A 14,632-nucleotide genomic window follows, 5' to 3' on the forward strand; every position below is an offset into this window, starting at 1 on the left:
GAGCAGGGAGCGCCAGGGAGTGCTGAGGCACTGCCGGGGGCCGGGGGGGAAGATGGCGGCTGGGGGAAGATGGCGGCTGGGGGAAGATGGCCGCCACCAGTGGGGCCTTGACCTGCTGGTGGTGTTTAATTTTTATTTGGCTAAATTTTACTAAATATTTTACCTGGGGTGAAAAAATTCTCTTTCCTGCCTGCTTTCACTCTCCTCCCACCTCCTGCCCCAAAGGCCGCTTTGGGGAGTGAGAAGTGCCGTGAGCTGTGGCAGGCTTTCTTCAGGCAGCAGGTGACTATGCAGGCAGGTTTCTTGAGCTAGCAGGGCCGGAGGTGTCAGCAGACAGAAAAAAAGCCACTGCCTTTGCAATGCACCAAAACATTCTCTGTTCAAAACTCAGCTCGGGCCGATTCCCACCGGAGTACTATTTTCCAGGAAATATTTTTCAAATTAATAATGAACCAAGGGTTCTGTTTTTAGAATTGCGTGCATGCAAAACCTCTTTATTGAGGCACATGGGCCTAATTATAACACGAGGCTGTTCTAACCAGCTTTGCGACAGCCCTGGCTGCACTGATTTCATTAAGACAAAGGATGGCACATACACAGATTAAATGTGAATAGCTTTCTTTGTAAGGACCCAAACCTGGAATTCATGACAGTTGTTCCGAGTCCAGCATAACTGCTTCACAGTTCTGTTACGGGCAATGCCTGTAAGATGAGAACGGTGAAGATCCTTGTTAAATGTCTAACAGCCTTTGGATTTGTGGATTGCATGAGCATTCTGAAATTCTAAGTTAATTGTAGAAAACAGATTCTTCATGAAAAGAATATTGTGGGAGGCAACTGACAATAACCTTGCGGCAAGTAGTTGAGGCTCCCTAGGACATAGGCATGTGATCTCTAGCTCATCTTAATAGGGTAGTTTAAGTAACATACACTCACTATAGCTATCACTGCACTATGGTTTTTCCGTATTTCAGCAAAAGAAAATAGGTTCCTCTCTTAAAGCATTGAAATGCACAATGCAACATGTTAACATAAACTCAGCTTCACTAGCTTAGATTCAAGCACTTGTTTCACTAATCTGCTTGAATCTTAGTTCATAGCTTGAATAGTAAAGGCAGAAATTCAGAAGATATATCTCAGGGAGAAGCAGTATGATTTCTAAACAAAGCTTCCAAACATCAGATTTACATTATCACTATTTACACCCAAGTATTGGATTTTCTATTTATTTATTTATTTTTGTGGAGGGTGGAATATTCATTAGATATTCACTAGAGAACCAATTTTTACTATACACTTAAACCAAATCTAATTTGCAAACAGGAGGATCACACGCTGTAAATTTCTTGTGAAAATGGAGGTTGACAGGAGGGACTATTTCCCATTCCCTAGTACCTGTGTTCTTCGTAACATCCCACCACATTAATCTTGCCTTTTCTCCTTATTTGAATACTTGCTTGTATTTAAGCTTCTGATGTGAAACAAGTGCAAAGAAGGAAAGAGTGTAATTAACAGCAAAACAATCTAATTTAAATACAGTTTTGCTACCCCATACAACTATTTAGCATTGAATCAGAAGGAATACTGTGCTTAGGAATGAAAGGTCTGCGTGAATGACTCACCATGAACAAATTACAGACTATGGATGAAAAAGGAAGTGGCTGGCTGGAAATCTCTGTGAAATGAATTCTACTATTCCATTTCAAGTTTCAGAGGCTCTCTTATTTCACTAGCCAGTTAAGGGGAACTTATTCCCGCTATCTAGATTTAGTTTCAGTAAGCTATGGAAGGAATTCTTCACTAAAATGTAGTAAAATCACTATGCAGTCAGTAAAAACCCAGATGAGTAAGGTGTAGGGGATGAGAGCATTCATTTGCAGTAATTCAGAGTTAGATACAACATAAATGAAGTACATTATCACACTACTAGTAAGGGGAAAAACAGTGAAAAATCCAATGTTTTAATAGCAAAAGCTGGCAAGCAAGCTATGCTTTGCACTTTGTTACTCTTCGCATCAGGAGGTCTTACAGGGATGTGGCATTTTGCATTTCTGTAGCCATCTGCCATCCTTCAGAAAGAGGCAGAAAGCACAGAACAGAATAAAAGGGCAAACAACACAACAGTTTCGAACAGTATAAGCAAGAGCACTCTGGTATTCATGAAATAAAACAGGAAACAGAACGTGAGAATCAAGGCAGAGGCGGTTCTCATTTTGAAATGAGTGGACTGTAAGCTTGCTGCCATCCTGTGGCAGCAGGTATGCGTTCCCACGAACTAGGAATCTGGGTTGAGTTCATGGAAAAGCAAGACAGGCCTCATCTAGGAAAGCGGGTTCCACAGTTTGAGGATCTTGTGGAGCTCTGCTACCAGTTAAGATGCACACAGGTTAAGAAATGACCCACTGAAAGGGGCTGTAAGAGATGAGGGCAAAGAGCTAGCTTCAAGTCAGCAGATAGACTTCCCTTACTGTATCTCTCTTTAAGAAACATGACAGCTACTGCTTAAAAAATTACAATTCAAATGCTGCTCAAACCCAAATGCATGTGGAACTGTGCTAAATATTTGCATTTTAGCTTTCCTTGTCAAAGCAGCATATTTTGCAAGTGGTAATAAAAATAGAGCAGGACAAACTGCTTGCTGTATGGCCAGTCAATACAGACAAAGAGCATGTATCAGTAATCTCTAGCATTTTCTCCAAAATTTGGTAGTATTTCTAAGAGTTATTAATTCAGGTAACAGTAGCATTGTATCTAGTTTTTAAAGGCACACAAACATAATTCCCTTCCACCCCCTCTGCCCCATCCTCCTTTGTTACTCTTAACAGAATTTCAAGATCAGAATCTTTCATGTTTACGAACAGGCAGTATTTATTGTTATAACTGAGAACTCTACATACAGTATTGCACAAAATTATAATGTATCAACTGACAAAACCATGTTCCTATATAACTGTTAATAGCACTTTACAGAAGCTTACTTTAACACACTGTGCGTTAAGTGTCAGTAAATTGATCATTCTTAGAGGATTATTTCATGGGTGTATGGAAGTGCAAACTCTCATTCAAGGCATATACACAAAACACATGAAAAGGATTGCTGTGAGCACCACAGGTCCAAAAAAAAATATTTAACTACCAACAAAAAAAACAACCCTCCCTCCCAAAACAAAACAAATGCACACTGAAACAAGCTGAGTAAATAACAGCATTCTTAGGAAACACCAGTGCTACTACATTCATAGTCTTATCCCCTAGCAAGAAGCATAGAAATGTAATCTGAAGAGATGCCCTTAACTCAGAGTTTTAGACATACTAATTCAGCTGTATCACATTAACTGGATTTTTGTTTGGCAAGACCAAAGGACATACAGCCCTATAAATTCAGCTAACCAGTGTACTACCAGTTATTCCTGAATTACTGTATAAAATAAAGTAACTGTGTACAATAGTTGACCACTGCAGGGAAAAGTGTTTTTGCATCAAAAGGTGATACAGTATACAACTAAAATTCAAGTACTTAATATTAACTATAGCTGTGGAAATCCTGGCCTTCTTTTCTTACGCAGTACATCTTGAGAATTTTTCATTTTTATTTTTCTCTGTACAACTTTTCTCAAACTGGATCTACCCAGCTGCAATCCCACAACTTCAGCACATTGCTGCTGTAAAGTTGTTCACAGGCACATGGTATGACTCTAAGAGCCTTACTCCTCTTGTCCTCTGCTTCCGATTTCCAGCCTTTTGACTAACTGCTCAGGTCAGTTTCCCAGGCAGACAAGTTACCATCTCTCTTCTACGCAACTAAGTAGCTCAGCTGCACAGTGTCCTCTTTGGACAATCAGGGAAATTAGAGATACATTAGAATGGAACAGTACTTTTTTTCCTACCACCTTTGGGAAGGTCTGGAGAAACATTTACACTTCTGCCTGAGCTCCAGTAGAAGAAGTACTGAAGACAATCGGCTTGAAAAACACTGTCTTAAAAAAGGAATAATCTGATTAAAAGAAAGTACATTAATCCCAAAGAAAAAATAGCATCCTGTAAGTATAATTGTTTTAATTAATGACTAGATTATTTTTAAACAATTATTAAATACAAGTTTTTTGTTTTTAAATCACAAACATTTCCTGTTAGTAAATTGACCTCAACATGGGAATTAAATAGAAGTTACCGTAAAGTTTTGTAAGGGAAGAATCCTAGTACCTACGCAGTCATTACAGAGAATTCAAATTCTAACAAGATTAGTAGCACACATGTCTACAAAAAGAAAAAAGTACTTTTTTTTTTTCCTCTCAAGAAACCCCATGCATATAGCTTTGGTGCACAGACAGCATATGAGAGCATATACATGTTCCGTGACCACTGGAAATCTGAATTCTGAGCAGTGTTATCGACTTTGCAATTTAAGTCAAGAACGATGAGGACAAACAGCAGAAATGTGAGAAACAAGACCTGCTTTACTCCTGCTTTAGCACTCCATTGCCTGAACGTGTTTCAAGTTGTTGAAACACAAACAACATAAGCTCTGCCTTCAACAAGGCAAGGAGCAGGATTAAAATTGGATTAGCATATTTTGAAGTATTTCTACAAACAGTGCTCTAACAGCCTACTACATTAATACATTAACTTCTTTTCGGACTTCCTTGGATTTACAGGAAAATAGGATACCAGAAAACCTACACATAAAAAACATGAAACCATCAGAAATCTAAGAACATAAAGTAAGCATCTACATAATCCGTGAACTTTGAAGCTGAAGACCATAGATGGGTGTATATAAACAAACACCTATAAATGTTGGTTTTCGTTATTTCCTTCCCCCCCAAATCAAATCAGAATATATTTCTGATAATTGCATGGGTTTTGGATGGGGAATTGTGAGTACACTGGACAAAGAAAATGGCAAAGGAAAGGAACAGTGAGGTTTATTTCCTTGGCATGTGAGAGTACAGAGATGTTGCTATAGCACTTACTGTTCTTACCTTTTGGATCCCAACTCATCACAAAAACAGCATGACTATACCAGTGCTGGAATATAACACACAATTTAGAATTTCAACATGCTTTATTTTCCTTAATGGCATCCACACTTGACACAGCTTAAGAACCTGAAGAAAATTCATTTGCTTCTGAAAGAAAAACAGCAAGTGTTTCGTGGTGTTCAAAGTCAAAAAATTAGTCCTAAGTTTCAGATGTTAAAGCTTTCTCCACAGCCACATGTTCCTTTGATGTTTGGGTTATTGAAGACAAATTCACTGGACAGTTTGTCTTCTACATAGTCCATTTCAGTTCCTAGAAGCGTCAGCTGTGCTTTCTTCTCAATAAACACTCTAACCCCTTGAAGACAAAGAAAAAACATTTACATACAGCAAAATCATTCATCACTTACCTTGAAATTCTGTTTCAACTAGAATAGAACTGGATAAACTTTCTGTTTCAACCTTGATAAAAATGGAAGCAAAATTTCAAGACTATCATTAAAACATGTTTTCCCTTGACCAACTTGCAACACTTTGATTTTATTTTTTACCCTACTATAACACTCTAATAACAGCCTAGCACTGTTATTCGTGTGTATATGTGGATGCATACATTTTTTTGTTTGGAATTAGAAACACAATAACCAGGGAAATAAGTTGTAGAATTTGGGAACGAATATCAGCTTTGATACTTCTCATGCATTATAGTTGTTAACCCATTTCCTACCATTCTTAAAAGTCTGACAACATCTGACCAACAAGAGGTCAAAAAAAGTTCTTCTCTCACACGGGAATGTCCTTTGTTCTACCAAAATTATTAGGTCTACATGAACTATTAGCAGTATTGAATCCTATACCAAGCCAAATGTGTGGCCTTTCAAAGATACAGTAACTTTTAAGGACTAAGAATTAGTAGTTCATCTTAGGAATCAGAAAGGGATCACTTTTCTAAAGCACGCAAAGTATCAGCCTGCAAAGATACTGAACTTTAAATCTCCAAGTCCAATACAAAGACACGAGTGAATTGCCTTAGCTATCTACAGACTAGGGAATAACAAAAAGAAAAATTTAAAGTTGCATCAGTAAACAGCAACAAGAACTGGTTAAGTTATACGAGAGATTGATGGAAAGCCGTTCTATCACGGTCAAAATACAAAACATATTGCTAACAACACAAGCCTGGGGGCAACTGAGTTGAATTTGCCCCAAATACATTTTTGGGGAGGGCTAAATCTAATGAAAGAGTTTATGGACTTGATCCATGAAGCAGCCACTTGCTACCTAAATGCCAGAAAATTTGGGCTGGTATCCAAAGCCACCAGCTCACAGAGTATAGAGCTATATAAAAGTCAAAGCCTTCAGTGGAAGTCTGCCTCCAATGGATAAAAGCCTAGCCAAAGAAAACTGCACAGACACATCCAAAATGCTGTTTGGCTTTGGAGTTGCAGGTCTCTGTCTTGACTCAGGGAAACTGCTTTTACCCTCCTCAAGATTGAAATCAGGAAATGCATTCTGAAAAATGCATTTTCATCCCTATAAAGTCAGAGCAGCTCTCTAAGTCAAGCAGAAGATGTAATACCAGAAGCAAGCTAAGTTTGAAATCAAGAGGCATTTGCAGAACAGTGTGGCACTCTCAATCTCATGCGTTCCAGTTCAAACTAATCATTTGCTGAAGCCCCTACTACTTCTTTTTTTTAAAATAATAAAATGTATGGGTTGGTCACAGATATTTCCAAGACAGCTGGAAGAATGGGCTCTGCCTAGCAGCATACCTTTTAAAAGAAAGTAACTGTGATACTGCATTCTTATTCTAATCTCCTACTTCTCTGTTAGATTAAACGTAATTATCCCGAATGCAAATACAAGAGAGTTCAATAAAGCTTAAAAACAAAACAAAGCAAAAACTCCAAACACAAAATAAATATTTTAGGAACTTTTATAAAAGGAGAATTATTATGCTTCTGTAAAAAAAAAAAAAAAAATCCATATTTGACGGGAAGACCAAAAAGAAATTCTTATAAACATGGAAAAAATTAATGGAAGTTTCAGTACTTTAGCAACAGACCTGTGATGGGACACACAATGAAATTATCAGGAATCAAGCTTAAACACCAGCATATGAAAAAAAATAAAAAAATGCTTAATTCAAATTGTAGAAGTGTTGTTACAAAACATTTCAAAGATCAAAAGCATAAACAGGTTAAAAACAAATTACCTATCAATGAAGCATAAGACTAATCAGAGAAAATAGCTGCTAAATCTTTTTGCAAGTAAAATCTTTATTTTGCCAAGCCTTGCTTTAGGCATGCTGATAAAGAATCCCTTTATACACTCATGGTTCTGTATTTTCTCTAAATATCTGCAGTCAGCCACCTCCAAAGACGTGAGTGACAGGCTATATGACTTACGCAGTAGTCTCTGAACCAGAGACTGCAAAGCTGCAGATTTTAACGGTAACTTCAACACAGAAAACAATGCAACAGTAATCCCAGCATCGGAAAGCTAGAACCTCTTGCTGTAACTTGCTACTTCAAGGAATTTCTAACCTGTCCCTTCAAATCTGTAATTAGGTTCTTCTCCCCCATCACCACACAAGTTTGCTGTACTGCATCAGAAACTCACCATCTTGAACTACTTCTTCATCAGAGTCTCCTTTAGACTTTGTATATTCTAATGTGTAAGAGAGTCCATTGCATCCTCTTGTACGAACACCTACTTTCACACCTACCTGAAAAAAACACAACCCAGAAACATAGAAAAAAGTCATTCTTAAGCCTGTTCTGCAGTACCGAGATAAAACATAGAACACAAAATGCTGATATCTGTCCTCCACTACCCCAAAGGCAGTGCTAAACCAGAAGTGCGTTAGTATTATAGATTAAGAGGTAACACTTTTTCCCTTTTACAAAATTGACTACTAAGGTAAGGATAAGTATCAGATGATTACAACTGTGGACCAAGCTCTAAATCATTTTTAAAAAAAGTCTTGAAGTACAATAGAAGTAACAATAAACTATTGCCTCTCCTGTAGGTGCCTCCTCTCATAAAGACGGTGAAATTTTAAACATGTTTTTGTGACTTCAAGTTAAAGATTATTCAGATGCTAATTCAGGCACTATTCTAAGATTATTTACAGTAATTTATTTATGAAGCTGTGAGGCCAGGCCAAGGGCAGTGGCTAGATTTTTACATTCCTCCTCTAATGACCATCAGAAAACTTTTACTTCAATACAAAGTTCTGAAAGAAATTACTTTAATTTCTTCATTACCCCTACTGCCATTCACCTGTAAAGCTCAATCCCTTCCTTACACCAAACACGTCCATTTGTTTCATGCTTTAATCCTTGTTGAAAGCCAACACAGATGGTATATTTGTAACCACTGACAGCTATCCAACACAGCCTTCTATGTCTGACCAAAAGGGTATCTGTGCAGGTAAAAAACTAAGGTAAGGTGGCACGGAACCAGAAAACTACATGTGCACAAGAATCTTTCAAAAGTGGCTGTTCCATTTTCAGCACACAACCGCTTCATAATTAAATTGGAAAAATATGCCGTCTATCCACATATTCAATGTTATGATAAAAATGGATCAAAACATTATCACTCGCCACCAAGCGGGATTTCAGACAAACAGTGTATGATCTGTCCAGACTAAACAGCTCTCTCTGCAGGAGCTACTAGATAAAAATATGCTGGAAAACAGGAACACCATCTGTAACAAGGAGGTGACTGACCAGCTAAGCTGTGGGCTTTGGGCTTCCTCATGATGGTTTAAAGTGTTAGAACAAAGAGTCTAGATAGGTGCAGATGTACAGGAAGCAAGAGAAACAATGGGCCTTGTACCAAAGTTGGAAAAGAAATATACTTCTTGAAATAGTACTTGCTGTGAAGCAGAAAACCTAACGCTTGTTTTTATAACGGTTAGAAAGCAAAACTGTGTTTTTTTCCTATGAAGAAAAAGATGACAAGCTCAGTTACATTGTAAAATGGTGATTATTTATACATAAAGACTCTCTCTCTCTAAAATATATGAATATATATACATATTATATATATATTCACACAAATATATAATATTTATAATATATTACGACATAAATCATACATATACACAATATATATGTTTAAATATAAATAATATATAAAAATATATGTCTATATTTTTTATATATACATATATATAAAGAAAAATGCATTTTCTGTCAAGTTTCTCAAGAATTGTATGTTTTCCAATGGGTATTAATCTAGCTTTGTAATTATTTACTTCATAGTGAGAATTCCTACAAAAACTAATTGGTAACATCCTAATATTAACAGCTGAAGATCTCTGGTTCTACCAGAAGTCATGACTATGCCACATTAGAAAATTTAATTAAAAAATAGCTTAAAAATACTTTGAAGCTTAATCTTTTTCTTCACTTTTATCTATCTCAAAAGTAACTGTACAATGAAATGTCATTATAGTTATTTCCTGCATTTTATAAAAAAAAGACACTGAATAAACAAGCTTACACATTCCCCTCCAAACAAAAGACACCAACATCTCTAAATTCCTTAGCACATTCCTTAATACCTCAGCACTATCTATCGGGTGGCCTTGTTTACACTTACATGCTCAGGTTTATCTTTAAGAAGTTGTTTTATCTTCTGCACGGCTGATGGGGTCTGAAAAAGAAAAATATGCTCATCAATTTGAAATGCTCCTTTTTATTTGTAGTGAACGCCTGCACATACTAAGAAGCATGTAACATACTTACACGTATTGTAAAATTTTCTGACTTTGTGTGCAACCTAATTTTGTCTCACGTTTTAGCTTCTTTTTCTATCTGAGACGTCCACCTTCGGCACCAGCCATCTGTCAGTACTGACTAGCCTATGGGAGCGTGAGATACACTTATGGGAGTGTAGTGATAGGACAAGGGCAATGGCTTCAAACTAAAGGACAGGAGGTTTAGACTAGATATTGGGAGGAAACTCATTACCATGAGGGCGGTGAGGCCCTGGCACAGGCTGCCCGGAGAAGCTGTGGATGCCCCATCCCTGAGGTGTTCAAGACCAGGCTGGATGGGGCTTTGGGCAGCCTGGTCTGGTGAGAGGTGTCCCTGCCCATGGCAGGGGGGTGGGACTAGGGGATCATTAAGGTCCCTTCCAACCCAAACCACCCTGTGCTCTACTTGCACCTGATGCCTGATCCCAAGACGTTTACCCCCCGTAAGGCTGCTGAGCCTACCCCACGCAGCGCACAACGCCTGTTTACTTCCTTCCCCACGCACGCTGCCAGCCAACAGGCACCTCAACAACTTCACCCCGTGACAGCAGCTTGCTGTCCCAAGGTCACTGCTACAACTCACTACGTTAACTCTGCTCGCCCGGAACTTTTACCCAACGCACATTACAGACAAGGATGAACTACGCACAGAAAATTTACGGACCTCTTCCTCCCCCCCCCCCCCCCCCAACCCCTCCAACGCCCGCCGTGCCCGCAGCGGGCCGATCCCAGCCCCCCTTCCCCCCAACCCCCCCCCCCCCCCATGGCCGTTAAGGGCTCGCCCCCCCGGCCGTTAACGGCTGGCCCCCCGCCGCGCCCGCCCCGTACCCCCGCCCCGCCGGCTGCCGCCGGGCACTGACCAGCGTGAGGGCGGCGCGCGTGGCCTGCAGCTTCCTCTTGCTGACGGCGCGCACCGTGGCCCGCACCACCGACGAGGCCATGGCCCCCCCGCGCTGCCCTCGGCCATGGGCACCGCCGACGTCACGCCGTGACGGGGCCGCCGCGCCGCGCCCTGACGGCGGCCGCCCCCATTGGCCGAGGGGCTGTGATGGGCGCGGGGAGGACCCGCCCCTCCGGCCGCGCCCCGCCCTCCGCGGCCGTGCTGCGCCACCGGGGCCTCGCTGAGGCGGTGGGCGGGTGCTGGCGGCGATAGGCGGCGATAGGCGGCGATAGGCGGCGATAGGCGGTGCCCGGCGCTCCCATCCCCCCCCGGGGAGGAGCGCAGTAGCAGGGAGGGCGGCGGCTGAGCGGCTCTTGGTGGAGGCGCAGGGCAGCGTTTCGCGATAGCTCCCGGGCGCTCCGCCAGCCCCGGCAGAGCGGGGACGACACAGCCGTGGCTTTCGGTGCCGTGACGGCTGCCGGCTTCTCGCCTCCGGGACAGCCCTGCGTACCGTCACTGTGCAAAGCCCAGACACAGGCACCGTGCCCCACCGTGCCTCGTCACCACATCTCCTTCAGGCACCTGGCGCTCCGACCGCCAGCTTCAGAAGTTTTAAATGGCTTTAAAATACTTATTTTTTTTAAGTGTATTTATTTATTATTTCATACACGATTGTACCTGTTCTCTCCAACACTAGAACTAAGGCACAGCACTTGCTACCTCAACTACGAAAGCAGATACCAAGTGTAAAAAATTGCATTTTCTTTAGCTACACAAAACTCGGGCACACATCCTCACCTAAAACACACCCACCTGTGGGCGCGGGGGCTCATATTAGTCCATTATTAGGACTTATATTATTATTATTATCATTATTAGTCCAAAGCTTCAGTCAGCAAGACGAGTGCTTCCAAGCTGTAAAGTTGTGTACAAATGCACACCCACCATTACCATCCACCATGCGGGCATAAATTGCTTCGCCTTCTTGTATTTCCCCAGGGAGCTTCCAATCACCATTGAGCAGAAAGGTGACTGAAGTATCTCAGCGTATAAAACTGAGCATAGGCTAGAAAAACAGCCTTTTGTTAAGGTGTTTTTTATCATCAGTACAACGCCAAAAGAAGATAAAGGTAAAATCGGTATTAAAATCTAAGTAGTTCAAGCAAACAATAAGAAATATTATTGATAACTTCATTACGATAGGAAAAAGTATATTCTTCACTAGCAAGGCCATTTTTGATGCAGTTTCTGCAGGTCTTATAAGACTGTGATTGGTTTAAAAAAGGAAGTATTGTGTACTAAAGATGTTTAAATAAAATATTAAATGAATGACAAACCTGTTTTAAATACATCTATAAAGCAACTCTCACAAGAACAACTGGATTGGAAAAGCTGGCTCTGTAGTCTGAACACTTTCTTTTAAAAGGAACTATGAATTAAGGTAGGTATCTAGATAACTATTAAACTAAGATTAAATTGCTGATTTAAGGAAGACAGTTAGCTCTGCTGTATACCTGAGAGAGAACTTCTTCTTTCATCTTTATTCAGCACTTATAACTAAGTAATCATAGCACAAGACATTTTCCAACTGTGGAAACAAGAATGTCAAGAGCACAACAGCACTTTGAAACAAAAAAATCACAGCAAACAGCACAGTGGACAGTGTTCATTGTGTAGTCTTTAGGGAGACTGAATATAACAGAGGTACTGAACATACAAGTGGTAAAGAAGAAATCTTCTAAACTATTAGTTTATTAATATTTATTACATTCTATATTAGTATTCAGCTGTAAACTAATAGTTCAGTTTATTACTATGAGTTTTGATGCTGTTTTTTTTTTTTAGAAGCTTTTTATTGATGCAGTGCATCTCTTTTTTTTTTTTTCTATATATGTGAAAAGTCACTCTCTTGAGAATATACTCCCAATAAGGCAAGAAGGCTCTTGGATAAAAAGAAAGTTATTGAGAACCTAACTTTTATTTTACTTTGATTTCCAGTCATAGAAGGGTTTGGGTGTGAAGGGGCCTTAAAGACCATCCAGTTCCAACCCCCTGCCATGGGCAGGGACACCTCCCACCACACCAGGCTGCCCAAAGCCCCATCCAGCCTGGCCTTGAGCACCTCCAGGGATGGGGCATCCACAGCTTCTCTGGGCAGCCTGTGCCAGTGCCTCGCCACCCTCTGCGTGAAGAATTTCTTCCTTACATCTAGTCTAAACCTACTGTCTTTTAGTTTAAAGCCATTACTCCTTGTCCTGTCACTACACCCCCTGATGAAGAGTCCCTCCCCAGATTTCCTGTAGGCCCCCTTTAGGTACTGGAAGGCCGCTGTAAAGTCTCCCCAGAGCCTTCTCTTCTCCAGGCTGAACAACCCCAACTCCCTCAGCCTGTCTTCATAGGAGAGGTGCTCCAGCCCTCTGATCATTCTTGTGGCCCTCCTCTGGACTTGCTCTAGCAGGTCCACGTCCTTCTTGTGCTGGAGGTCCCAGAGCTGAACACAGTGCTCCAGGCGGGGTCTCACGAGAGCAGAGTAGGGGGGGAGAATCCCCTTCCCTCACCCTGCTGGCCACGCTGCTTTTGATGCAGTCCAGGATGCGGTTGGCTTTCTGGGCTGCAAGTGCACGTTGAGCTTCTGATTAACCAACACCCCCAGGTCCTTGACTGCAGGGCTGGTCTCAGTCCATTCGCTGCCCAGCCTGTATTTGTGCTTGGGACAGCCCCAGCCCAGATGCAGGACCTTGCACTTGGCCTTGTTGAACTTCATGAGGTTCACACAGGCACACCTCTCAGGCCTGTCCAGGTCCCTCTGGATGGCATCCCTTCCCTCGAGTGTGTTGACTGCAACCCACAGCTCAGTGTCATCAGGAAACTTGCTGAGGGTGCACTCCATCCCACTGTCCATGTCACTGACACGAAGTTAAACTGTGCTGGTCCCAGTACCGACCCCTGAGGAACACCACTCATTCCTGAACTCCACGTGGACACTGAGCAATTGACCACAACTCTGAGTGAGATCACCCAACCAATTCCTTACCCACCAAGTGGTCCATCCACCAAATCCATGTCTCTCCCATTTAGAGACAAGGATGGCATGTGGGGACAATGTCAAATGCTTCACTGAAGTCCAGGTAATTACAAATCCCTTCACTAAATTTTACAACATACAAATCCAGTAGATATGCTCATCATCATCGACAGCCTCATCATCTGTGTTTATTCTCTGTAATGCATCATTGTGTTAGTAAGTTATGACTGTGCTCTTTAACTATAGTTTAGGCAAAGACATTTACTAGTCATTTGTGTAATGCCTGTACTGTGCAGCCCAACTTTAGAGGTTTTATTCTAGGGCTGTGCCATTGGTAAGTATACAGACTTAGTAGTCGTGTAAGGAAGCAGCAGCTTCAAAGTGACAAGACTGGTAATCTACGGAACAGTTTGCAATTGGATGTGAGTTTAGAATCTCACATTTTTTAAGTTTTACTGTTAAACTACAAAATATCACAACGGGAAGAGGGTGAGTATGTATAAATATTATTTATTTCATTTTAAAAATACCTTCTATTTGTGAGATTGTGCCTTAGTCTCTTGAAGGTTTATACAGGTAATTCCCATCAGCAAAAAATGGAGTCTCAACAGAGTACTAAAACCATACAGAAGCCATGTCAGCCTTTCTACTTTTTGGGGTATGAATGAAAAAGTACAGAAAAAACATTTTTTTAGAGGAAAAAATGGCTTAATTTTATATGAAGACAGAAGTTACAGAAAAAAAGAAACTATTGTTTGTTGCTGGCTAAGATTGAAAATTTGTCAAGGAAATTTTTTTTTTTTTTGAAAAGTTGCAATCTAGAAGTTTATAAATAGCCAGTTACAGATGGATGCAAATCAAAATAGGATCTCAGCTTCTTGAAGTCACTTTAGAAATTCTAGCTTTCACCTTTAGTTTAAAATTAGATAGGTAGGGAAAAAAGATTTAAACATGACATTTCAAAAAACAGATTATTC

At 40.8% G+C, this 14,632-nt stretch overlaps 1 protein-coding gene across 1 annotated transcript; it reads right to left on the reverse strand.

Annotated features, from left to right (window-relative positions):
- Window positions 1-2,843: 2,843 nt before the first annotated feature.
- Window positions 2,844-10,771, reverse strand: ISCA1 (iron-sulfur cluster assembly 1). Its single transcript, XM_080572632.1, has 4 exons — window positions 10,611-10,771; window positions 9,594-9,647; window positions 7,602-7,707; window positions 2,844-5,337 (listed from the first exon to the last, which is right to left on the reverse strand). Exons 1-4 carry the CDS (start codon window positions 10,689-10,691, stop codon window positions 5,189-5,191), a joined length of 390 nt encoding a protein of 129 aa, XP_080428758.1. The 5' UTR covers window positions 10,692-10,771; the 3' UTR covers window positions 2,844-5,188.
- Between the last annotated feature and the right edge of the window lie 3,861 nt (window positions 10,772-14,632).

This window comes from Anser brachyrhynchus (genome assembly GCF_964034855.1).
Source record: "Anser brachyrhynchus genome assembly, chromosome: Z".
NCBI classification, from domain to species: domain Eukaryota; kingdom Metazoa; phylum Chordata; class Aves; order Anseriformes; family Anatidae; genus Anser; species Anser brachyrhynchus.

Bases quoted from the DNA above. Each gene is read 5' to 3' on its own strand.
- ISCA1 (XM_080572632.1), bottom strand. From the start codon at position 10,691: ATGGCCTCGTCGGTGGTGCGGGCCACGGTGCGCGCCGTCAGCAAGAGG. The intron at 9,648-10,610 runs GTCAGTGCCCGG...TTTCTTTTTCAG, and splicing joins CGCGCGCCGCCCTCACGCTG to ACCCCATCAGCCGTGCAGAA. The intron at 5,338-7,601 runs GTGAGTTTCTGA...TTTGTCTTCAAG, and splicing joins TGAAGAAGTAGTTCAAGATG to GGGTTAGAGTGTTTATTGAG.